The 26128-nt window shown below is 41.6% G+C and overlaps 1 protein-coding gene across 3 annotated transcripts in view; it reads left to right on the top strand.

Annotated features, from left to right (window-relative positions):
• The window catches only part of PI4KA (phosphatidylinositol 4-kinase alpha), a 93907-nt gene that overhangs the window by 63375 nt on the left and 4404 nt on the right, over nucleotides 1-26128 (top strand). For all 3 annotated transcript variants that reach the window (XM_030583519.1, XM_030583518.1, XM_030583520.1), the window contains 24 exons: nucleotides 730-849; nucleotides 4131-4223; nucleotides 4666-4822; nucleotides 5708-5835; nucleotides 6885-7043; nucleotides 7290-7441; nucleotides 9183-9290; nucleotides 10005-10132; nucleotides 10210-10329; nucleotides 11005-11084; nucleotides 11241-11434; nucleotides 12165-12255; nucleotides 12926-13093; nucleotides 13683-13736; nucleotides 14731-14851; nucleotides 15132-15261; nucleotides 18429-18499; nucleotides 19365-19437; nucleotides 19791-19861; nucleotides 20490-20599; nucleotides 21284-21388; nucleotides 21808-21933; nucleotides 22243-22363; nucleotides 23507-23666. In XM_030583519.1, coding sequence (XP_030439379.1) covers nucleotides 730-849; nucleotides 4131-4223; nucleotides 4666-4822; nucleotides 5708-5835; nucleotides 6885-7043; nucleotides 7290-7441; nucleotides 9183-9290; nucleotides 10005-10132; nucleotides 10210-10329; nucleotides 11005-11084; nucleotides 11241-11434; nucleotides 12165-12255; nucleotides 12926-13093; nucleotides 13683-13736; nucleotides 14731-14851; nucleotides 15132-15261; nucleotides 18429-18499; nucleotides 19365-19437; nucleotides 19791-19861; nucleotides 20490-20599; nucleotides 21284-21388; nucleotides 21808-21933; nucleotides 22243-22363; nucleotides 23507-23666 — 2840 coding nt within the window. The remainder of the gene's footprint in view (nucleotides 1-729; nucleotides 850-4130; nucleotides 4224-4665; nucleotides 4823-5707; nucleotides 5836-6884; nucleotides 7044-7289; nucleotides 7442-9182; nucleotides 9291-10004; nucleotides 10133-10209; nucleotides 10330-11004; nucleotides 11085-11240; nucleotides 11435-12164; nucleotides 12256-12925; nucleotides 13094-13682; nucleotides 13737-14730; nucleotides 14852-15131; nucleotides 15262-18428; nucleotides 18500-19364; nucleotides 19438-19790; nucleotides 19862-20489; nucleotides 20600-21283; nucleotides 21389-21807; nucleotides 21934-22242; nucleotides 22364-23506; nucleotides 23667-26128) is intronic.

The raw sequence follows: 26128 nt of genomic DNA, 5'->3' as shown, positions 1-26128 counted from the left end.
GTTTTAATTATTTATCATTTGTAGGGTACCAGTAAATGTGCTGTGGTATATTTGATAAAATCAAAAAAAGTCATGGTAGCATGGGAGCCGAATAACATGTCTGTTAACCCTGTGTTGGGAGGTGGGGGCTAATCTTTAGTGCAAGTTAGTTTCTAGAGTAACCTGCTTTCTGCTACCTCTCTTCCTCCCTCAGCACTGATGTGGCAGTTTCTGGAGAGGCTCAAGAATAGTCTATAGTACTCCAGATCTACCTGTGACATTTGTGTTCCCTCCTGTAAAAGAAGATTGAAAAAATAGTGTCCACTCATTTCTAGCAGAACAAGACAGTTAGTGTTTCCTCCTCACTTCCTCTTACAAGGAGTCTAAAATTCATCTTCTTGCAGAACATTTGTGCGTGGTTTTCAAAATTATGATCTTTTCTTCAAACTTTAGACCCTATTAGATTTGCTTTATCCCCTGTACAAAAGAAAGAAAAATCTCTTTTGAGAAATCTCATCCCAGAAACCTAAAATAAAAAGTCCTAATGTCTTAGGAACAAAAGTCCTGCTTTCCTAGTGCTGAGGGAGCAATATTTGGAAAGGAAAACAAGGATTAAACCTAACTAAATAGATTGTCAGATGTGTGTATAATAAATCTTTTGGTAATTCAATATGTGTAATACTTGAAATGAGCTAGCTGCTCTTGAAAATTACAGTCCTTTTCAGAAGAATTTAATTCCTTGTCTGTTAGGAGTACCTAAACAAACATCAGAATTGGGTGTCAGGCTTGTCTCAGCACACCGGGCTGGCTATGGCTACAGAAAGCATTCTGCACTTTGCAGGCTACAACAGACAAAACACCACCCTGGGGGTGAGTATCAGACATCAACAAAGTAATCCTATATGCTGTAAGTCATGCATATCACAAATAACATACCAGGTGCCAACTCTGGAGCATCCCTTGATTTTGAAATGAAGGGGATTGTGTCTTCTAACTGTGTTCTTCCTACTTTGAATGGTTGGGAGGTAAGAGATACAAGAAGTTAAACTGTAAATCTTGTGTCTTTTAAGTACAAAACTCTATATTAAAGTCTTTGATGTACTTTTAGCAAGAGTTTAGTATTACATATGTCATTTTTAAATGATAGAGTATTTCCATTTATATAATTACTTGTGGTTGTATATCTGAAAAGGCAAATGGTGATGCTTCTCAGAATAACAGCACAAGGTCGGCCAAGTGCCATTGAATGAATGTTGTTACATTTCCACCCCAAAACATGTTCTTTTACTGCGTGTTTTCCATTGATGGCAGGTACTGCCCATGTGCGTATACGTATGTGGACTTTGTTACATTACACTACTTCACGTGTACTGTTAAGCTGCATTAGATGTTTATACTCTGACGTGACGGTATACTTTCTCAAATCAGTACATGAAATTCTTCCTTTAATGATGATCTGAGTGACTAAGTATATCAAAATAAAAATAAAACTCCTTCATTGTTAATCAGAGAGGCTGATGGTCTTTTCCTCATCTCTTGTTTTATTACTTTGGACCTTGGTTCACTGCTTGGTTATTACACAGGCATGACATTCGAAGCATGTAATAGTTGTCACAAGTTAATCTACCTGCCAGTGAACTGAGCAAGCCACGAGGCAGGATTGCAGAAGAGTGTTATTAGCTGAATACTGGATTTTCAGTGTTCTTGCTGAGCCATGTGGATTTTCTGATAAGACTCAATATCAGGATGGTGATTTTAAAATAGAAATTAAATGATCCTTGCCTGATGGCATCTAGCTAATCCCACTGATTTGTAATCCATAGGAATTTTGGCTCTTTTGAGAAGGGGAATATAGAGACGTAATTATATTTTTGCTTATTTGTTTTGAAATTGCAATACAAGTACTGTAGTTCTGAAATTTTGGCTATATCATGACTTGTTGTCCTGAATTTAGGGCACAAGTGAGCTCCCGCAGGAGATCCCAAACAGAGTAGTGACTTGGGCCATGGCTACACTGGCGCTTTATAGCGCTGCAACTTTCGCGCTCAGAAGTGTGAAAAAAACATCCCCCTGAGCGCTGCAAGATACAGCGCTGTAAAGCCTCAGGCCATGTCTACATCTAAAATTTTGCAGCGCTGGTTGTTACAGCTGTATTAGTACAGCTGTATAGGGCCAGCGCTGCAGAGTGGCCACACTTACAGCAACCAGCACTGCAAGTGGTGTTAGATGTGGCCACACTGCAGCGCTGTTGGGCGGCTTCAAGGGGGGTTCGGGGAACGCGAGAGCAAACCGGGAAAGGAGACCAGCTTCGCCGCGGTTTGCTCTCGCGTTCCCCGAACCACCCTGCAAACCGCAGGGAAGGAGACCTGCTTGCTCGGGGCTTCGGGGAACGAGAGAGCAAACCGGGAAAGGAGACCAGCTTCGCTGCGGTTTGCTCTCGCGTTCCCTGAACCACCCTGCAAACCGCAGGGAAGGAGACCTGCTTGCTCGGGGGTTCGGGGAACGCGATAGCAAACCGGGGAAGGAGACCAGCTTCGCCGCGGTTTGCTCTCGCGTTCCCCGAACCACCCTGCAAACCGCAGGGAAGGAGACCTGCTTGCTCGGGGGTTCGGGGAACGAGAGAGCAAACCGGGAAAGGAGACCAGCTTCGCCGCGGTTTGCTCTCGCGTTCCCGGAACCACCCAGCAAACCTCAGAGAAGGAGACCTGCTTGCTCGGGGTTCGGGGAACGCGAGAGCAAGCTGGGGAAGGAGACCAGCTTGATTACCAGAGGCTTCCTCAGGTATGCTGGGATACCTGCTTATTCCACGGAGGTCAAGAAAAGCGCTGGTAAGTGTCTACACTTGATTACCAGCGCTGGATCACCAGCGCTGGATCCTCTACACCCGAGACAAAACGGGAGTACGGCCAGCGCTGCAAACAGGGAGCGCTGGTGATGCCCTGCAGATGTGTACACCTCCTAAGTTGCAGCGCTGTAACTCCCTGATGTAGACAAGCCCTCAGTGTAATCAGTGCCAAAGCGCTGGGAGTGCTGCTCCCAGCACTGCAAGCTACACCTATAGAGGACGTGGAGTACGTGCAGCGCTGGGAGAGCTCTCTCCCAGCGCTGGTGCTGCAACCACACTTGAAACTTCAAAGCGCTGCCATATCCTCAGAGTCATGTTTCTCAGGAGCCCTTGTGTTATGCAAAGAGGTAGGGGGATGGTGAGAACATGACATTCTATTGTCAGAGGCAGAATGCTCCCTCCTTTGCACAGCTCTGCAAACTGGCACACGAGGAGGGCTGAGCCATGGTTCTGCATGCTCCTTGCCACTGTCCCCCTCTCCCACTCTATTCATCAGAAGAGGAGTCACAGCCTCATGGATGCTGCTCTTCCATACACCTAGGGCCCTACCAAATTCACAATCCATTTTGGTCTATTTCATGGTCATAGGATTTTAAAAATCATAAATTTCATGATTTTAGTTATTTAAATCTGAAATTTCACAGTGTTGTAATTGTAGGGGTCCTGACCCCAAAAGGAGTTGTGGGGGGAGGTGTCACAAAGTTATTGTGGGGTGGGGTTGTGGTACTGCTACCCTTACTTCTACGCTGCTGCTGCTGGTGGTGGTGCTGTCTTCAGACGAGGGCAGCTAGAGAGTGGCAGCTGCTGCATGCAGAGCTGGGCCCTCAGTCAGCAGCCACCACTGTCCGGCTGCACAGCACTGAAGGCAACAGTGCAGAAGAAGGGTGGCATGGTATGAAATCTGTATAGTATAGGGTAAAAGCATACCAAAAAACAGATTTAATGGGGGGAGACCAGATTTCATGTTCTGTGATGTGTTTTTCATGGCTGTGGATTTGGTAGAGCCCTGCCTATACCTGAACTCCTGATCCAGCAAAGCCCTATGTGGCAACAAATGTTGGGGAAGGAGCTTTGTCACCAGTGATTCATTTATTTGCTCATTAACACCAGCGTAATGCAGTATTAGGGAGATCAACCTATATGCTCTTTGATAGTGTTCTGGTAGCCATGGTAATATTCCAGTTGTTAGTGTTCTCGGTTTTTTGACACTGAATGGATGATCTGTTTTAAAAGTCCAGACAGCGTATATGGATAACACAGTTTTTGTATAGTAACAGTTGATACCAATTACAACTGTTGTTTATAGGCAACCCAGCTAACTGAGAGACCAGCCTGTGTGAAGAAAGATTACTCCAACTTTATGTCTTCTCTTAACTTGCGCAATCGCTATGCCGGAGAGGTAACTATAGAATTTTTCCTGAACTCATGGAATTCCCTAAGTGGGCATGTTGCTTTTCTAAGATGTACTTGCCTCTTTGCTATTATAGTTGTATTCTACTTAATCCTCCATTTGAAAGCATCATCTTGTATGTCTAAACAAAGACTGTGATGAACATCATCTTTTGTAGGTTTAGGGCATAATACACATAGCTCATTGAGGAGATCATTTCACTTCTGGTTCTGTAAAGATTTTTTGATATTTCAATTGCAAATAAAGCCCTCGTTCCTCTTTGTGTGTACTCAGTAATGTTAGCAAGATGTAATATCAAGGCCTGCATTGGATCTCCATGCTGAGGTGTGAATACGCCTAGACTCCAGCATGTACCAAACAGTAAAAAAAACAATGTCAGCCATGTAGAGATCTTTCTCATCACCATTGACCAAAGCAATATGTCTTACAGGTGGCTGGAATGATTCATTTCTCAAATGCTACAGGTCGGATATCTGACCTGAATAAACTGATGATCAAGCAGCTAAATGATGCACTAGAACCAAGCCAGCCTGAACGCTACACTCAGGCCATGTTTATGTTGACTGCAATGCTAATAAGTAGCAAAGGTAATAAAACAAATGGAACTTTATTTTCCACTTCTGAGTGCTGATGCTCTTAGCACTAAACTACAATTATGGATGCAATATCCAGTAACTCCTCACTTAATGTTGTAATTTATGTTCCTGAAAAATGCGACTTTAAGTGAAACGATGTAAGCGAATCCAATTTCCCCATAAGAATTAATGTAAACGGGGGGGATAGGTTCCAGAGGCTGGGGGTTCAACCTTCAGCTTTCTCACTCGACTCCTTACCCCATGCCCCCACCGTTGACCCACCTCTTCTCCCCCCACACCTCCTCTCTCTTTACTTTGCTCGCTGTGTCCCGGCTCCTCCCCTCTCCCTCCCCTCCCTTCTAAACTCCAAGCTAGCTGATTGCCGAGTGGGGGGGGAGGGAGGGGGAAGTCCCACCGAATCCTCCTCCTCTCCCCTCTCTTCTGCCCAGGGCAATCAGCTGCCTTGCTGCCGGGAGTCAGGGGAGGGAGGGGAAGCCTACGCACCAAGTCCTCGCTCCTCCCCACTCCCTTCTGCCTCCAAAACTCCGCAAGCCAGCTGTGGAGAAAGCGGGCAGCCAAACAACGTAAGAGTGGATTATTGCACAACTTTTTAAATGAGTGTGCTCCCTAATTGATCAGCAATGTAACAACGAAACAGCGTTAAGCGGAATGACTTTAAGTGAGGAGTTACTGTACACAAACCCAATGAGTATAAACTGAAGCAGAACAGTGTTCTCTCCAGTAAATTTAATTCAGGGAAAACCTCTTGAAGTCACAGCTAGACGTTATTCGTCTGGAGTTGATTGTCACAAATTGTGCAGACCTATTTCCTGCTGACTTGAAAACTATTTCCTATTTTTCTCTGTCAAAGAAATCTGTATGAATGTTTATTTTCAGACTGTGACCCTCAGCTCCTGCATCACTTGTGCTGGGGCCCCCTGCGAATGTTTACTGAACATGGCATGGAAACAGCAATTGCTTGCTGGGAGTGGCTACTTGCTGCTAAGAATGGAATAGAAGTACCGGTAGGGAGCTTCATTCAGTGATTTAGGTTTTTCTTCAAGAAAAAAGAGAGGAGTAAAATCTCATTTAAAATAAATCTGCAAAATAGGCATGTTAAATGCAACTGATTTCTTGAGTCAAGATTTCCCAGTGTGCTAATGAGTTGATGTTATCGTGGATAATCTCATTCTCCAGATGTACAGCTGGAGGTGGATTTTATTTACACATCGCTTGCTGTACTTTCAGCCAGTTCAGTTGAGAAGCTTTTTCACTTTCAGAATACGTGAATGATTAAGCTAGATGTGCTGGCAGTTTTCTCTTATGTAGCATTAATTACAGATTCTAGATATGTACCTTCAGGCTCATGTCTTATCTGCACACAGAAATTGCACCAGTTTAACTTAATTAGGTTTTTAAACCAATGTAATTAAACTGTTGCAAACTCCAGTATGAACACTCTTTTATTTTGGTTTCAAAGTATCTGATTTCAGTTTATCTTAAATAAATCTGGTTTAAACTGAAATAAGAGTGTCTGTAGAACTGTTTTGCACCAGTTTAAGAAACTGATACAACTTTTGTACATAGACCAGGCTTGAGTTTTCCTTTCTCTTGTTTTGCCATAACACCTCTTTTGAGGAGTGAAAGGAACTTGGCTAGCAATGCCATTTGTTTCTGGCATTAATACCCTGAATGACAGGATACGTTTTTTTAGAGCTATTATTTTCCTGTAACGGGCTAAACAATTGTACTTCTTGAAATGTGACTAAATCTAGCAGTAATGGCGTGGTAACTCCTCAGTGTAGTGGCAGCCAGTGAAATGCTGAAACTACTGCATGTCAAAACAGCTACAATGACTGAGAACCAGAACTTCTTCTCAGGTAATTTAGGAAGAAGTTCCCAATATGTGCAGGGAGCTATGATCAGCCCCATACCTTTCTGATGAATTTCAAAGTTTCAGATGTTATGGGGTGTTCAGATCTAGTGTGCTCCATGCTAATGCAAAGAAGGAGGTTAGGTCCTGCAAACAAGTAAACGCACTCAAAGCAACAAACACTAATCTTTGTTTTCACAGTTCATGCGAGAAATGGCAGGAGCCTGGCAAATGACAGTGGAGCAGAAATTTGGCCTGTTTTCTGCTGAGCAGAAAGAAGCAGATCCATTAGCTGCTTCAGAAGAGAGTCAGCCACGGCCTTGCCCTCCAGAGGTCACACCACATTACATCTGGATAGATGCAAGTACCCCCTTTCTGCAATATTACACTTCGGATAATGATAGGTTGGGAGAATGCAGGCACCAGGCACCAAGAATGAGCTGCTCTGTGCCTTTGGACCAGTAGCACTGTTCACGGTTGTAGTACTTTTGTGCCTAGTATCGGGCGACATTTTCATGTTTGCAGAGGTGCATAAGAATGGGAGAAATGCAAGGTGGGTTCTGGTTTTGTTGAGCTACATTTTTCGTTTGTTTTTTATTTCCTCAGTTTCTGGTGCAGAGATTTGAAATAGCCAAGTACTGCAGTTCTGATCAGGTTGAAATCTTCTCCAGCCTGTTGCAGCGATCCCTGTCTCTGAATATTGGAGGGGCAAAGAGCAGTTTGAACCGACATGTGGCTGCTATTGGACCCCGTTTCAAGTGAGTGATGTTTATTCTCTTAGAAGGAGCATGGGGTAGGATGATGAAGAGCTAAATGCCGAGTATAGGACTTGTCCTTTATTTCAAAGGAGAAAACTTTCTGAAGTGCTTAGAATGACATAGTAGGCTAAGTCCCATTTTCAGAAGTGACTCAAGCACGCAGGAGGCTAAGTCCATTAAAAGTCAGTTTGACTTAGCTTCTTAAGTCATTCTAGGCACTTCTGAAAGTCTGTTGTTTTGGTTTTTTTTTACCCCAAGTATGAGGCGTTTTGCATCAGTCTCTGGTGTAATTCATGTCTCACCCCAGAGATCATTTGGCACAGCCTTTGTATCCATTTTTCTGGATTACTAGCTTGAAGATTTTCATGTCCAATTGTTTTCCAGCTGTAGTTTCAGGAACAGGTTGATGGTGAAGGAAATGCAGTTTGTCCAGATTGTCTGAGAGAGATCTGGCTCCGTTGAATCTCTTCAGATAATTCATCCTGCATCACCACCATAAAAAGATGATGCAATAAAGCCCTATTTTTGACTAGTGCTGCCTTTGTTCCAACAAAACAAATGGGCAGCCTTTATGTAATATGTATGTCACATGCCTTGGCCATGAAGTGCTATACTTGGCAGGGTAAAAATGTTTCATGATTTTGTTTTCTGCTTTTAAAAAAAAAAAAAAAAGGATTTTTTCCCCCTCTTTTAGTTCACATTTGCATTGCTCTGAAGTACTCAACACATAAAGCCAAATTCAGACATTACATGTTTAACTATCCCTAGACCTGGTAGAAGCAACTCAGCTCTAAAGAGAATTGAGTTGCACCGACATACACCAGTTTCTGTTCAGTCCATGATATGTAGTTTTATTTTACTTTTTGTCTTGAAAGAGTTCATCTTTTGCTTAAAGAAATCCATTCATTCTTGGCTCGGGCAGTGCCATAGTTCTTAGTATAGTCTGACATCCACTCAATGTGCAGCGGCAGTCAAAAAAGCAAACAGAATATTGGGAATCATTAAGAAAGGGATAAATAATAAGATAGAAAATATCTTATTGCCTCTATATAAATCCATGTTACGCCCACATCTTGAATATAGCATGCAGATTTGGTTGCCCCGTCTCAAAAAAGATATATTGGAACTGAAAAAGGTTCAGAAAAGGGCAACAGAAATAGTAGAGGTGTGGAATGGTGGCCATATGAGGAGAGGTTAATAAGACTGGGACTTGTCAGCTTGGAAAAGAGATGATTAAGGGGGGGATATAAGAGAGGTCTAAAATCATGACTGGTGTGGAGAAAGTAATTAAGGAAGTGTTTTTTACTCTTCCTCATAACACAAGAACTAGAGGTCACCAAATGAAGTTAATAGACAGCAGATTTAAAACAAACAAAAGGAAGTATTTTTTCACACAACACACAGTCAACCTGTGGAACTCCTTGCCAGAGGATGTTGTGAAGGCCAAGGCTGTAACAGGATTTTAAAAAGAACTACATAAATTCATGGAGGGATAGGTCCATGGAGGCTATTAGCCAGGATGGGCAGGAATGATGTTTGCCAGAAGCTGGGAATGGGCGACTGGATGGCTCACTTGATGATTACCTGTTCTGTTCATTCCCTCTGGGGCACCTTGCATTGGCCATTGTCAGAAGACCGGATACTGGGCTAGATGGTCTGACTCAATATGGCTGTTCTTATGTTCTTAGCAATTTAGAGTGCAAGAGTTGTCTTCACATGCTCTGTATATATTGAACTTCAGGTTGCTGACACTCGGGTTGTTTCTGCTGCATGCTGATGTCGTTCCAAATGCAACCATTCGCAATGTCTTGAGGGAGAAGATTTATTCTACTGCCTTTGATTACTTCAGGTACTATTTATTTTCTTTTCACCAATTCTGCAAGAAAGGTGTGATTGGTTTTTGGCTGTGTTTTTTTTTTTTTTTAAACCTCTAAGAATACTTCATAATAGGAGCTGTTTTTATTCTGATATTTGACTTAATTCTTTTCTCTATTTATCTATTAATACAAAAAAGCTGTTTTCCATGACACCTGTGCTTCTACACTGTTCATTATGTATACTCAAGAAGTCATAAAGGAATTAATGGTTAGGGAAAATCCAAATTTCTTTTAATCTATTTGGTTTTGAAGATTACAGACACTACTGGGATACATTTTTCAGGGTTTCAAAGGATTTTAGACATGGAATTCCTGTGAAAGCCATTGAGAGCGTGCGGCTGAAATTTATACTCCCATTTGAAAATGTACCCCTATACAATATATGGACAAATGTTCCTTTTTAGTATCTGGTATGGGTGCAATCTAAAGTAATATAAGTGACAGCAGCATGTGACAGTGGTAGGATGGCGAGAAGTATGTCAAAGTTTTTAATTCTACATTATTCGTAGTCCTCAAGAGGCTGCTTTTTCACCCTTCAGAAGTTGATAGGAAGGCTGCACATCCCAGTGCAATAGATTCAGGGTGTAAGAGTAAAACACAGTGAGACTTAATCTGTGCTCACTCATTGTCCCCGGTCTTTTTTTAGTGTCTTGCATTATAATCATTTACATATATATATTTTTAAGTTATCCCCCCAAGTTCCCCACACAAGGGGAGAAGAGGCTACGTGAAGATATCAGCATATTGATCAAGTTTTGGACTGCCATGTTCTCTGATAAGAAATATTTAACAGCCAGCCAGCTGGTGCCTCCTGGTGAGTTCCTTATGTGCAGTCTCAAAAACTCTTTTTGCTTCTTTGGTTCTGTGTTTAAACATTTTGTTTTATTTTAGATAATCAAGACAATCGGAGTAACCTGGATATCACCATTGGATCTCGGCAGCAGGCCACACAGGGGTGGATAAATACTTACCCATTGTCCAGTGGCATGTCAACCATCTCCAAAAAATCAGGTCTTTCTTTAATTGTCACTAGCTACCTGTCTAACAATAGAGTACACTTCCATTCAATGTCATTTAAGGCCAATATTTGCATTTAACATTTTGGCTCAGGTTTTACTGATGTTTTTCACTTGAGTCAAGTGACTTGACTGTTATTGCAAAAAGCTGAGGAAAGGTGTGCCTCACAGAGAGCAAAGAGCAGGGTTTTGAAACTAGCAATTTTTTTTCTCCAGATCATTTAGTTGTATAATACAGGTAATGTAAGACCAGAGGCTACAGTAGCTTAAATTCCTGAGAGGAAATTGCTTATTGTTCATCAGTGTGCCAGAGGTCTTGGACAGCCAAGTGGATGTGAGCTCGTCAGGTGCCTGAAAGTACGTTTGTACTGTTGCAAGCTGATGGTTATTATTTTGATAAGTTTATTAAAGTGGACATAATGCTGGTGAAGGTGCCAGATTGATAGCCTTGTAGACTTGGCATATTCATAGAACAAAAACACTACATGCAGCTGCAGTGCAGGCTTCCTCCCATCAGCCTGCCAGTGTACTCAGTCCCATCTTAGGAGCATTCGTGCCATTTCAGTCCTCCTCCTGTCTGCTGAGACTGCCAGGAAGGGACAATTTGAAAGCTGCATTTAATGTATTTGTAGAAAAGCGACTGAATGCATTTTCTCCCTCTTTTCTCAAGGGATGTCTAAGAAGACTAACAGAGGTACCCAGCTACACAAATACTACATGAAACGGAGGACATTGCTGCTCTCGTTGCTGGTAGGCAATCGTTTGTTTCACAAGTGCATGGGTGTGAAATGGATTTCTAACATTTTTTTAGTTGTTGTAGCACAAATAGACTAAACTAGCATTTGAGAAAAACCTGGAATGTTTTCTCTACATCCAGAAAGCAATTTGTTTTTGTGTTGTCCTCAGGCTACTGAGATTGAGCGTTTGATCACCTGGTACAACCCACTCTCCTCCCCTGAACTGGAGTTGGATCAAACTGCAGAGAACACCGTCGCAAACTGGAGATCTAAGTACATCACTCTAACTGAGAAACAGTGGAAGGATAATGTGAATTTGGCTTGGAGCATTTCCCCTCATCTTGCTGTGCAACTGCCTACGAGGTGAGATGCAACTCAAAACAACATAATTCCCTCGGCTGCATAGTAAATACTCAAGGCAAGCATTCACATTTACCACCTCCTTTACCCCTCTTGCATCCCTGCACTCCTGGCTGAGACCATTAAACAATAAGATTTAGTCTACTGAAGATCCTAACCCATTTCAATAGTAATTAGGAGGCTTTAATGGAGCCTGAGTTCAATTCTTTTACCATAAAGCCCAAATGTAATGTTTGGAGGCCATTCCAGCTAAACCAACTTCACACTGTTTCATTGGCCAGTGGGCACAGAGTTGAAACTGAATTAGAAACCTCTTTTCAGAGTGTTTTTAGCCTTAAATTGGTTTGAGCCTTAAAACAAGTAAGACAACAGAAGTAACTTGCTTAACCTCTGAAGGGAAAGGAAATACTTTGTCTCTTGCAACACAAGCAGAGTTGTGGAGACAGGCTTCCATAGAGTTCCACAGAGAATTCTTCAGCCAGGAAGTTTGTGACTGGCTGAGCCAACTAGTGGTGTGAAGAGAAACACTAGCAAAATGAGGTTAAATGTTTCTGACCAACTTGTAAGTTTTGCCAGCATGTTTGTCCCTTATTGCACATGGATTTTATGTGGGGCATTTCTGTTGTTAAAGCATGCGTGTTCCTGTTGCTAACTGTTCTCTTCACGTAAGTAGAAGTGAGAATTGAAGCTCACCGTGACCTACTAACACATACACATTCCTGGTTACGCTTAGATTTAAAAACACTGAAGCTATTGGAACAGAAGTGACCCGCCTGGTTCGGTTGGACCCAGGAGCTGTTAGTGATGTACCTGAAGCAATAAAGGTAATTAATTTTAACGGTCATTTGTATTATAACAGTGCCCAAATTCTGCTAAGAGCTGCACAGACATACAGAAACACACAGTCCTTACTCTGAAAAACTCACGTTGTAATTGTAAATGTGACTCAGCAAGTGAGAGCTGCAGCCATAGGTAGGGAAATAAGATGTGCAGATGAGAGTTACACAACAAGGTTATATGGTTGCTGAGTTGTGCTCACATCTTGTTACAAAGTATGTTCCCCAAAGTATACTAAACTCCCCACAATACACTAAAATTCATTCATAAATAATATAGCCAGTGGACCAGCTATGGGGCGGAGGGGTGCAGGAAGATTTGATTAAACAGCTGTATCCGTTTTTGTTGACCTGAACTCCAGTTCAATATGTGTAAATGATGTACCTGGTGATTTTTCAACCTGAGACCAGTTAGTGGTTAAATGGTACCATGTTTGTGCTTGAAAATTAAATGCCTTTTACTATTTAATACAGCACCTAAAGATGCAGAACATTTAATTTGCAAAAATTGATTCATGCATCACTTTTTTCTCTATCGTAGCGGGACAGGTTATGGTTTTATAATTAGACATGGTGAGCCAAATCTATCTCTGGCGTGTGTTGCACCAGAAATTATCTTGGGCCTGTAAATTCATACTGCTCCTTGTTCTGCTTACAGTACCTGGTTACATGGCACACAATTGATGCAGATGCCCCTGAGCTCAGCCATGTTCTGTGCTGGGCACCAACAGATCCACCTACTGGCCTTTCATATTTTTCGAGCATGTACCCACCTCATCCTCTAACAGCTCAGTATGGAGTTAAAGTCTTGCGGTCCTTCCCTCCGGTAAGAGACTATGTTGCAGGAGAGATCTGGAGAGAACCTACTCATGTTCTATTAGGACTTTTGGGTTTTATGCGTAATTTTATTTGTCTGAAGAAATAAAAGAAATATGTTAAATTGACTCATTATAGTGGGAAGATAAAGTAGATGAAGCTGCATTTGGGAATCAGCATTGATTGTCCTATATAATCTTGGTTCAGTTGTTTTGTAGTGTGTTTGCAGTCAGTCATTGTTCTATGCTGTATTACTTAGTCTGTATCTTTAAAGACTGTGTGTGTCTCAAACTGTTCCTATGAGTAAAGCTGCTTTCCTTCAGTGAAAGGTGTTCTCTCTGGAACTGTGGAAAGCTGGGGTTTTTGAATACTTGTCAGAATAGTTACAAGGGTCTGTAAAATACTACATGTTCATCAGCCCTGTTAATGGCGTTTCTGCTGGGGCTGTGTGGGCAGAGGGAAATGGGCGTGCACTTTCAGTTGAATGAAGAATGAAATTCCTGATGTCCATGCTTTTTTTTTAAAAAAAAAAAATTTTCCTTGACACTAGCAAAAAACTAACTGATTTCTGTTTGTTTGTTTGTTTTTTCTTTTTTTAGGATGCCATTTTATTCTACATTCCACAAATTGTGCAAGCCCTTCGCTACGATAAGGTGAGAGTATATAAATACTGCATGATCCAGACGTTTTGTTCAGAGCGTTTTCAAAAGACGTTTTAATAGCTCTGAATTAAGAGAAACAGAATAGCCACAATTTAGGATTAGAATGATGCTGCTTCATATCCACTATTTGTAACAAAAGTGATGGTCTTTAGAGACAGATGTGTTTCAAGGGCACTTGTTTAATCTGCATAGCCCATGTATACTAAACTTATTAGTAGCCTTCAATAGAAGTGAAGTTCTTTGTATCACTAACCCGTCATAGAATCGGAGAAGTCTGCATGAGCAAGCTTTCTGTACCCCAGCATGTAGTTGGAGATAGCTATTACTAACAACAGAGAGGAGCTAGAGGTTTAAAAATGCAAAGTGATATGTACACAGATGTACTACATAGATACCAGGTTATGTCCCGTTCATGTTGGAGCCTGGGGCAAAACTGGCTGTATGGTAGACCCACAGGAATTGGCTCTCAGATATACAAGCATTCCCATTCACCCACAAAGTATTTATATTTTGGTCTGTGCAATGTCCTTAAACCAGTAGTATAGGTGACCATGTGTAGTTTTTCTCCAAGTATAGTGCTAGTGGGTCCAGATGTCCCACTGTCATTGATTATGCTGTGCATTGCATTAATGCATCATATCAGGAAATCTTGCCCCCAGGAGTCATAAGAGTCTAGCCACAGAAAGCACTTTAGAAAGGACGGGAAGGGAAACAGGCACAGGGATTGAAGTGACTCTTCCAAAAAAACAAAAACCAGGTCAGTGACAGAGCTGAGAATAGAATCTAGGCCTCCTGGCTCCTACTACAGTGCTCTGTCCACCAGATCATGGTGCCGCCTTCATGTTCCTAGAAAAGCACTCGAAGACATCGCCATTGTCTTCTCTTTCCAGTCTTTAAATATATTCAGATGTGAAGGCTAGATGGTGCTGATGGGATTAAGCTGTGGCACTAGTCTATGGGTGACTGTGAATTTGTACTGTCGCAGATGGGCTATGTTAGGGAATACATCCTGTGGGCGGCTGCCAAATCCCAGCTTTTGGCTCACCAGTTTATCTGGAACATGAAAACCAATATCTTCCTGGATGAAGAGGGACACCAGAAAGATCGTGAGTAGTGTATGCTTGGGCCTAATCTCTCCTATTCCTTATTTCATGGATTGAATCTCCCCCATCTTTTTTTTCTCGGGAGTTATGAATCTTCTATTTGTGCAGATAAGATCCATTTTGTTGAAGGTTTTTTTCTTGTGGAATTCAGTGAAGTAGGTGCATGCATGCTTGTGTTTGTGATTCAAAGGAAAATCTCCCTTTTCCCCTCTTATGAGTTATGTCTTTCTGGGTAGGTGTCAGAGATTTTACTCAGGCTTGCTTCTTTTGGTTACATATGCAGCTGACATCGGGGAACTGCTGGAGCAGCTAGTAGAAGAGATAACCAGTTCATTATCTGGGCCGGCCAAGGAGTTCTACCAACGGGAATTTGATTTCTTTAATAAAATCACCAATGTTTCAGCCATCATCAAGTGAGTGTGGGAGTTCGGGAGATTGAGCTGTTGTATAGCTCCCTATTCTGCAAATAACTGTTGTCCTGAATAGGAAGCTTTGCGTTGGGTGGGATCTGAGACCATGAATTCCCAAAAAGATTTAAAAAAAAAAAAAGACTGATGTATCAAAAGTTAAATAAATTTTCCCAGCAGCTTATGGATCTGTGCTAGTAAGATACAAAGGCTTGTTTTGCTTTATATTTCTATTGATTAGTATCTGGTCAGACCTGGGTAAACTATAAGTAAGCTGTGACTGTTTTAATAGCCCCACCATCTGAAATATGCATTGCAGTTTGGTCCATAAAGAAATGGTGATAGATTGAACTTTGGTTTTTAAATTAATCTGATTTATCTTTGTTTTGCAAGCAGGCATTGGGAGTTCAGTGTTGGTGGAATGATGTTGGGTAGGAAAGTGCAGCTAGGCAGGAATGAAAATGGTAAAACAACTGATGCTTTTGCGCCAGTAGAACAAATCCCCCAGGCCTAGTTAGTGTCATCTGCCTCATTAAAATGGGCATTTGGATAGGTTAGAGGCATTCTCCTGGAAAGTTAGGAAAGCTTGCTTCACGCAGTAAAAGCAGCACTGAAGTATGTAGGTATGTCAGGATTTTCCATTATTTTCTGCAAATTACAGCTTGCTGGAAGCGTTTTGTTTTGGATTTAAAGAACCACGGATGTGCTCCAGCAAATGATATATGTTATATTTTACTAACATCTCCTCTTCACAAAGGCATTTCTGTGTGTACTGTAAATAGAAGATTTATCCTGCAAACATAGCAGTGTTCTGTCTTCTTCATAAAGTACTGTTATAATTAATTGTTTCTGGAGCAGCAGACCAGCTTTAATGGAGATAGATTGTGATGTCTCTCACTGGATTTTGTTATCACTTAATGAACATGAAGCTTCTGTTCACAGAGGTTCTGGAAACCAACAGTAATAATAAAAAGGAAGTGCAGTGAAAGTACATAATGTAACTTTTTTTTAAAGTTTGCCAGAGGATGGCAGTGGCTTAGCACACAAGCTCATAACCTAAGTGTGCGCTTTTGTTAAACATTTTAAAACATTCTCTGACATAGAAAGTAGCTGAAAGTAATGCAGAATATCTTCCCTGTAAAACAAATTGGTTTTACTTTTTAAAATGAAATTTTGCTAACTGTTAATTAACATTAACATTTATTAATACAGGAAGTTCAGGCCAAGTGGTACAGCTGTCGCAGGAGTCACCAGACATGAGGAGACTTTATGTGTGTTGAAAGGTTGGATACGTTAGGATGGGCTTAAAGGGGCCATTTCTGCCTTAGCTCCTGAAAGCATTGGTGACTGAGTGAATGTCCCACTTATTTTTATTGTTTTAAAGTTATGAGTAAATAGCTTAATAGCACTGGCTTTAACCAGGTAGGCATTTTGCAGGCATTTCCGTCTTCTACTCCATTCCAGGCACCTCTTAAGCAAAGAGTTCGGATAATGTGATGGATCACGTGTGGGGTTTTGTAAGGGGCAAAAATGTGAATGAAGATGTGACCTAGCATGATTGAATGTCCTAAGTGCTATACTCTGGTCTCCAGAAATGAGAAGTGGTGCAGTAACACACTCTAGCACCTAGCTGCATCGTATAAAGAATGCCTTTCAGGTACTTGACTTGCACATCATTGTAAGTGTGCAATTGCGTGCCTAATGTCCACAGACATTTGCCGTGACTGCATGTGCAAATTGGGAAGTTTACATGCTAATTTCTAATTTGTTTCCAGTTATCCAATTTTCACCTGCAGTGTTGGTAAGTGCATGAACAAATTAGGAATCTAATTACACAGACATTTTGCCTGTCTGTCACTTTGACAGTGGTCTAAACTAAACCAGAAAAAGGTGCCCTTATTCTGGAATAAATGCCCATAAGGGAGTTATAATGGTTGAACTATAAGAGGTATAATTATACTGGTAAATTTCCCTGTATAGACAAACCTGAACTTGTTTAATTCAGGCCTTTGATGCTATTTTGCTATTTACATGGCTTACGACCTGTCAACACACAGGTTTTGTATCACTTTAATGATCCTGGTTTATTCACCAATATCGATAAAGCACTACAATCCCCTAGTGCAGTGGTAAGAAGGTGCTTATGCTGGGTATATCTTATTCTAGTACATTTATAGAGTAAGCTATGCCAATAAAACATCTTTTTCTCCTTCAAGGGATTGCACACACATGCCTTCCGCTGCAGGTGTATCTACACCCAGTGCACTTGAGTCAGAGACTTTTGCCAGCAGGTCACAACCATGATCGTCCTTGGCTGAACAGAACTCTGGAGCTTATAAATTAATTGTTTAATCAACCAGAGTGGCTGTTAAGTGTTGCAAAGCACTCGTTTCCCTTTGTGCTGGATGGGAGCCCAGATTGAGAATTCAAGGATCTTGGTTTAGAGCGGTAGTTCTGAAACTTTTGTATTGGTGACCCCTTCACATAGCAAGACTCTGAGTGTGCCCCCCCCCAAATTAAAAACTTTTTTATATATTTAATACTATTATAAATGCTGGAGGCAAAGCGGAGTTTGGGGTCGAGGCTGACAGCTCACCCTGTAATAATCTCATGACCCCCTGAAGGGTCCCAACCCTTAGTTTGAGAACCAAGGATTTCCTGGCCAGTTCTGAAAAGGACTTGGAGCCTGTGCCTATGAGAAACTCTTCCTCCTGTGATCATGTATTGTGGGCATGTAGCTCAGCCATTTAAGGATCTGTTTTATATCCTATGCTTGGAAAACTTGCAGCGCATTTGCCACCAGATTGCTAGGGTGCTAGCTTCACCCACCCACCCACACTTGGAAAATTAAAATTATACTCCCAGGTGGCCTTTCAACTGGGGAGAGAAGGGAAATAGACTACTAAGGCTTGTTGCCAGATACTATACAGTATGTGACTACCTTTCCTAGCCAGTGTTCTGCACAGAGGTAAGAAAAGTGTTTTTTTTCTTAAAAGGAAAAGGCTTTAAAAGTATTAGTATAGGAGAAGGTTCAGAATTGATACTGAATTAGTGTGTATAAAGCTGCAGCAGTGCAGTAAGAGATTGTTTCACATTTAAACAAACAAAATAAATGTTTCTTCCTAGAATAACAGCAGACTTCAGCAAGTAAAATAAATTGTCTTTCTTCCCAGGCCATTCCCTAAAGGAGATGAAAGAAAGAAAGCTTGTTTGAGTGCTCTGTCTGAGGTGAAAGTGCAGCCTGGTAAGAAGTGGTCTAATCGTATTGTCTGTTCCTTTTGCATTTAGCATGAATACTGTGTTTTGTAGAAGTGATTCATGGGAATTTCATAACAATTGGTCTCTTCTCTGCCTCTTTTAATATTTTTGCTGCCTGGGGCTAAGAAGTGACTTGTTCTATTGTTCCTTGTCAAGCTAAGCATGAACATGGTAGCACAAATATTTGTATAGTACCAACAGTGTGCATGGCATGTCACAATCCAGATATGAAGATCCCTGCCCCAAAGAGCATGAAGGACAGACACGAAGGGAGCAGTGCAATTGAAGAGCGAGGTTAAGAAAACCTTTTGCTTTGTGTCACATGTTTCTAGTAGATGATGGGCGGGCAGGCTATGCATGTGAAGAAATAAGTTTTCAGGGATGAGAAACATCCATCCAACTGCCCTTCCCTCTCCCTGCCCTCTATCCCTTCTATACATATCCCATACTTTGAAAGTCTCTACTGCTCTAAGACACATTTTTTCCCCTCTGAATCTCACCTTTAAAATTTTTAGAAGGAAACCTCTCTAACCCATGCTCATTTCTGTACCATGTGTCCATTACCAGGGGCCCTCACCATATCAGTACTTATGAGGGATTTTCTGAGGGATAAGTTTTATCTGTCAATTAATGATCCATCTAAAAGGTATCCTGTGTCCTTTACAAGACTGCAGGCTACAGCCTATAGACTATCCTATGGTGGTAGATAGAAATGTATCCATTTCTAACTTCAATATAGATTTTAAAATTACATGAAATCAGTGTATTAGCAAATGTGTATAACTTTACTCTGTCACGGTAGCTGGTGAATTTACTTTATGTCTATCAAGTTCTCTTCTCCGCTTTTGTAGGCTGTTACTTGCCCAGCAATCCTGAAGCGATTGTTTTGGATATTGACTACAAGTCCGGAACTCCTATGCAGAGGTAATTTACAGTGTTGTTGTAGCCTTGTTGTTCCCAAGAGATGAAAGAGACAAGGTATGTGAGGTAATATCTTTTACGGGACCAACTCTTTTGCTGTTGGAGGGTACAGCTTTCATGCTACACACAGCTCTTCTTCTGGTTTGGGAAAAGAAGCAGTGTGTCAGAGGAGCAGCTCATGCTTGTACCTACCACCAACAGAAGTTGGTCCAATAAAAGATGCTACCTCACCTCCCTTGTCTCTTCCCTGTGCAGAGGCAACATCATGTTTTGTCCCTCGGATAATCTTTTCTAGGACGTTTTGTTAGTTGGATACATCGAACTCGACTTCCTTATGTGTGTGTTTGTACTTTCAGTGCTGCAAAAGCACCATACTTGGCCAAGTTCAAGGTTAAATGGTGTGGAGTCAGTGAACTTGAAAAAGAAGGTCAGTAATATAGTTCTTAACCATTTATACTGCTAGTTAACAGTCAGTGACTCACTGGAATTTCATGCTTTTGGTGGATGGTATCATTCCAGTAAAATTGGGTTCAAATGTTAACATAAGGCATGATAATTCAACTGAATTCTGTAAATTGTCGGAGGGGAATAAGCTTGTTGCTTGAGTTTCAAGAGGCAAACCAGATCTTGTGAAAACAGGGCAGATATTTGTGTACTAAAGAAATTTTGCCAATGACTTTAAGTCCAGCATGTAAATTAAGTGTCTTTGGGTAGTTTAGAAAACAAGGAAACTCAGGTTAATTTGGCTGTGCAATCCTTTTTAAAATCAGAAATTTCAGAAGGATTTTTAGCTCCTGGGCTTGACTTGTACATGCACTTTTCAGGCAGACCATGAGGGCTATTTTGGAATATAATTTGTATGTATAAATTCCACCTGTACTGCAGAATGCATAACGTCTTCAGGAATTCAGTGTTCCTCAGTACAATTCACCCTGCAATGCAGAAAATCTCCTGTAGACAAGTGAAGTGTTAAGCTTCCAGTACTGTCATTTATTGTGATTCAAGGCTGCTAATTAAGCTCCATGTTCAGGTTTTACTTTGTGCTCTGTTTGCAGGTCTGCGTTGTCGCTCTGACTCCATAGACGAAAGTGGAGAAGAAGGGGTTGACAGTAAGAAAATCTGTTGGCAGGCAGCTATCTTTAAAGTGGGCGATGACTGCAGGCAGGTAAAAAACTTCTATAGTAATCGAAAATTGATTGACAGCAATTGTGTGTTAAAAGGGAGTAAGAATCACACGTGAGTACATTTCTCCTTGGGGCTCTTAGAGTCAATGTTTAGCTTATTACAGAGACATAATAGTGAAGAGAGAGAACTGTGTTATTCCATCCTGGAAAAATGGTGGAAAGAAAATCTCATACATTCAAGATACAGCTTTATCTGGTGCCAAAAATGCCCATTAAAGCCTCACACTCCAAATAGCAAACTTGATTTAAAAGTGTAGGTAATGGTAGTGCAGCAGTGGCTTCCAAAGTGATGTGTGTTATGTATTCTAATCTGTTTCTTTTTAACTGAGAGGGGGAGTTGTCCAACTGTGTTGGAGTTACTCCTACGTCTCTTCTCAAGGTATGCCAGGGATTTTAATACCTATCCGAGGCAAGCAGATAAGTCTTCAGTGTTAATACCGTATCTTAATGACATCTGTGTACATTGACTTTCTGCCCACCCAAACTGCATTTTCCTCCCTTGCTTTTTTCCTCTACAGATATAGTGAGTGTAGCACTAATTACACATCTGCTTGCTTTCTGTGGAGTGTTTTTTTGCTCTGTTGTTCTTCAGACCACTTTCATAACCAGTTGGATCTTGTTGCATGACCTTTCTAATATTTATGCCTCCTTTTGTTGTTAAACAGGACATGTTAGCTTTACAAATCATTGATCTCTTCAAGAATATATTTCAGCTGGTAGGCTTGGACCTGTTTGTCTTCCCCTATAGAGTGGTGGCCACAGCCCCAGGGGTAAGTGGATGATTAACTATTCAGAGTGTGAACAAAATTTAAGCACGGTTAAAAGGGGCATCTCTCTTTCAGCCCATATTCCTCTCGAGCAGGGAATTTTTATCCCCAAATCACCTTCTCCTAAGCTTCTAACTGGGCTCTTGGTGCCTGTGACACTTCTACCCTCTCTCCCTTGAGAATATGTTGTATGAGCACCAGAGAGAAGTACCTCTGGGAAGCAGTCATGAATCTCCTCGTCAGATGGTTATAGGAAAGGTGGAAGGTTCAAGACATTGTTTTTTATGAATAAATGGGAAATGAATATTCAGTGTTCAATAAATTTTTACCCATGTGTCCCATGGGATCTGTATAGCTGCCATCAGCCATGAGAAATGTATGTTGGGAACGTACTTTGCAGCCTTGTTTGTCTTCCCCTTCAGTGTGGTGTTATTGAATGCATTCCTGACTGCACCTCCCGTGACCAGCTGGGCAGGCAGACAGACTTCGGAATGTATGATTACTTTACAAGACAATATGGAGACGAATCAACCCTTGCTTTCCAAAAGGTAACATACCAACTGGCCAGACATAGCAAAATGTTGACTTGAGAAGCATTCTGGCTATAAGAAATACCATGATGCTATATTGTGTAATTATTACCATAATACTGTACATGGTGTCAGATGCAGATTATCCACTTCTCAACTGTGAGCAGGCTATGTTCAGAAGCTGTTGTAGTACTGGAGAATGTCATTCATTTAAAATAGTGTAACCATAAATGGACGAAATTCTTTATCGGATTATATCTGCTCTTGGGATGGTGTAGCACACTAGCTCTCCTCTTCTGAATTTGTTCTAATTTCTCATTTATACAGGCTCGATATAATTTCATCCGCAGTATGGCTGCCTATAGCCTCCTGCTGTTTCTGCTCCAGATTAAAGACAGACACAATGGCAACATCATGCTGGACAAAAAGGGGCACATCATTCACATTGGTCAGTTGTGTCCCCTTGGCCCTCTGTATGTCTCTGCCTTTTCATTCAGCTGCAAGATATTGTTTAAAAAAATGAATTCTCCTCCTTTGAAGTCATTCTCTGTTCAGTGATTTCATGATTATCAAAAGGATGGGAAGATTTCCTGATGTCTGAAAGAAGTGTGCATTTCTATACAGTATGTGCTGCTTTGTAATGCAGACTTGCAAATTTCTACCAGCCTTAAGCAAATACTTGTTTGGTTTTTAAATTTTAGATATCCTAGTGAAGTATCATTTGATTTCTTTAATCACTGTATGGGTGATTTTTAGATTTTATGCTTTAGCTGGTAAGTTTGCATAACCAAGGCTATGTAACCTCTGCACAGAATTTGCGTTTATGGAACTCCACTAATGTGTCAATGAGAAGCTTACTTATGAACGGAGTTGTGAAACACCTCACATTAAGTTTTATCTTTACTTTTGTATTCGTGCACTCCAAGTTCATCTGCAGACACACTTCAAAGGAGGGCAATAGGAGTACGTACATGTAGTCATGGTGTGAGGTCTTGAGCCCACCTCTGTTATCTCTTTCAGCTGTTAACCCCACTGGTAGGGGAGCCAGATTGAAGCAGCTCCATGACTGGTATCCTCATGGGCAGAGAAACCATGGACTTTTGTGCCATACTTTGGGGACAGTACCAGGAAGGATAAAGAGTATTTCTGGGTGAGGTGGGATACTGAGGGGAATTTTGCACTAATTAGAGATTCTGGGAGATCTTGAAGGTAGCCCTTAAATGCGTGCATTACATCTAGCCTGGAGTTGACACAGAGATGGAAGTGATTTGAGGTCTGCATGGGAGAGGAATGGTCACAGTCTCTGGTCAAATATGGCTAACAAAAGGGACATGAACTGTCATCACGGGCTAGGCTTTTGTCACATAAGGCTTGAAACCACAAAAACTCCAGCCTGCACAGAAGACAGACAGCCCTTCTTTAGGGGGTGAGCCATGATAGGCTGACTCCGTTTACGGTCAAGTCTCCACATGGATTCCTGGTTCTCTTTGGATGTAATTAAGCATTTAGTTTCTACAGCGATCAGTGCCCTATTAACCTATACAGTACATTCACTGGTTTGTTATATGTGTTTGTGTGTGTGTGTGCGCAGATTTTGGTTTCATGTTTGAAAGTTCACCTGGTGGAAATCTGGGCTGGGAACCAGACATCAAGCTGACGGATGAGATGGTGATGATAATGGGAGGAAAAATGGAGGCCACCCCTTTCAAGTGGTTCATGGAGATGTGTGTCAGGGGGTACCTAGCAGTCAGGTGAGAAGGCTTTGCATCTCTCCTCATTTGCTCACAGCCAGGAGTGCTTCCACATCTAATTCAGTGGCTAAGCAGCAACTAGCTTTCTTTACTGCCTAGTGCATTTGAATCTCATGCTTATCTGAAGGCCACGTCCTGTGCAGAAGGAATCATTGCTCCCCAAAACAGTGATAATCTTCCCTTAGATAATAGACATGACTCCAGAATCTGAAACCTTGCTTTGAACTATGAAGAACTATGAAAACTCTGCCCTTGCCATAAGGAATCAGCCTATATTCAACAGATAATGGATATGATCTAAAATCTGGGAAAGGAAGTACTCTGTCATGGACCTGAGCCTATCCCAACATGCATTTGTCTTCACTAACAATGCTAGAGTGTGTGGCAAGGTGGCTTCTTACAAAGTTTGCATTGACTTCTCATTCTGATTGAGCTTCCTGGTTTTCTTGTTCATTTCATACTTGTACGTCACATGGGGGAATTCCTGCCATGCTGATCTTTAAGTATGGCCCTTTCCTTGCTTTGTGGGACTTAGTGTGTATGGTGTTAATAATCTGGGGTATGGAGAAATCTTCTGAATTTCTTTGGAACCTCTGCCACCAGCACTAATAGGACAACCACATTTAGCTCCAGGTGATGTGATGTGTATCAGGTGGGGCCAGAACTTCCATTGTAAAGCACGTAACAGTTTGGGGAGCCCAGCTGTCCAACTTGCAGCCAGCCAGTCACAATGAAGATTTCTTAAATCTTTACTTTGGTGGTAGCACCAGTCCAGCACCATCTAACTTGAGCAAGGGAGGCAGTATTGCCTACTGAATAGGGCATTGGTGGTTAAGAGAACTAGATTCTGTTCCCCCTTCTGCCATTATCTCAGGGCTTGTCTGTACTTACAGCTAAATTGGCACTGCTGCGATCGATGCAGCAGTGTTGATTTAATGGGTCTGGTGAAGACAAGCTACATCGATGGCAAAGCACTCTCCCATTGATGTCTGTACTCACCTTCCACTTCTTGGGGAGGTGAAGTCGGCGGAAGAGTGTTTCCTAAGTTATGTCGACTTCAGTTATGTAATGTAGGTAACTGAAGTAGCATAACTTAGGTTGACTTACAGCTTTAGTATAGACCAGCCCTCACTGTGTATCTTTCGAGTAATTCATTAAAGGTATATTTTCAGACAGGTTGAGGGCTGCCTGCCCTTATGAAAATTTACCCTTTAATCTCTCTGTCAGATTTTTTTCTGTCTAAACTGTGGCTGATATTTCCCACCTTTTGTAGAACGTGTTTGAGATGCTTCCGTGGGAAGCTCTCTGTGGATATGTCTTCGATGCTGAGTTTACTCCGGAGATTGGCACCTGGTTAGCCTACCCCAGGTCTGAGCAGCTGCACTGCAAAGCCCTTGCCAAGTTAGTGTCCTCACAGGCACTGTGTGTTGCTAGGATTTCTGACAGCATATCCTGTTGTTTTGTGTGCTGCACTAAGTGGAGCCAATTCTTATTCCTTGAATTGTGGGAGAACTTGTCTGCCTTCTAGGCACATTAGAGGAATTGGGGGAAGGAACTGGAGGATCATCAGCACTTCAGTGATTTAACCTGCGTCTTAATTGAAAAGTGGGAAGGTTACCAGCCAAAGGGAAAGCCAACCCGAGCATTAGTCTGTAGTCCCAAGGGAGCTAGCTAGCCTGGTTTGAAAGCACCACCCCACTTGGGTGAGAGTGTTTGTTTCATGTGTGGTCAGGAGAAGGGTTAGGGGCAACACCCAAGTAAAATAGCCCAAGTTAACTGTGCAGTGAGGATGTACTCTGTAAGTGTTAAGTATTATTGATGCTAACTTAAAAAATCAAAGCTTCCTCAGTTAGTAGCCCAACCTGGGTCTGTCCGGGAGCACTTGTCATGTCCGCCGAGTTCAGTGTGTTAATTTTGGCAGGCCTGGGAAGGGTCTTAAATTGAGGCAAAAATATCATCTGAATGTTGGGAGTATTCACGTAGTAGATGGTGGGTAGGGTTGCCAACGCTCCAGGATTGTCCTGGAGTCTCCAGGACTTAAAGATTAATCTTTAATTAAAGATTATGTCGTATGATGAAATCTCCAGGAATACGTCCAACCAAAATTGGCAAACCTAATGGTGGGGGGTAAGTAATGGAGGGCTAGATAGAGGCGTTAGGAAATAGTACCATACTAATGGATTTCCCATGCTATTGGCTTAAGAGCAGTATGCTGTTGGATCCAGCTGATTACATTTTTACTATTGCCGAAGGAATATTACTTCACCCAAATACTGTTTAGTACCATTCTCCCCAAGGTTGTTATCCATCTCACATCATTCTGCTTATCTGGCTGCCAAACACAGGGGAGCGAAATTGCCTTTGTCGCAGTAATTTAATTAGGGTGACAGACTGTGAACAGCAGTACAGCTCCATCAGCAAACATAAAAGGATTAAACTGTGTAGATGTAATTACAGTAAAA

This window comes from Gopherus evgoodei, chromosome 13 (assembly GCF_007399415.2).
Source record: "Gopherus evgoodei ecotype Sinaloan lineage chromosome 13, rGopEvg1_v1.p, whole genome shotgun sequence".
NCBI classification, from domain to species: Eukaryota; Metazoa; Chordata; order Testudines; family Testudinidae; genus Gopherus; species Gopherus evgoodei.
This window is presented reverse-complemented; position numbering and strand designations above follow the sequence as displayed.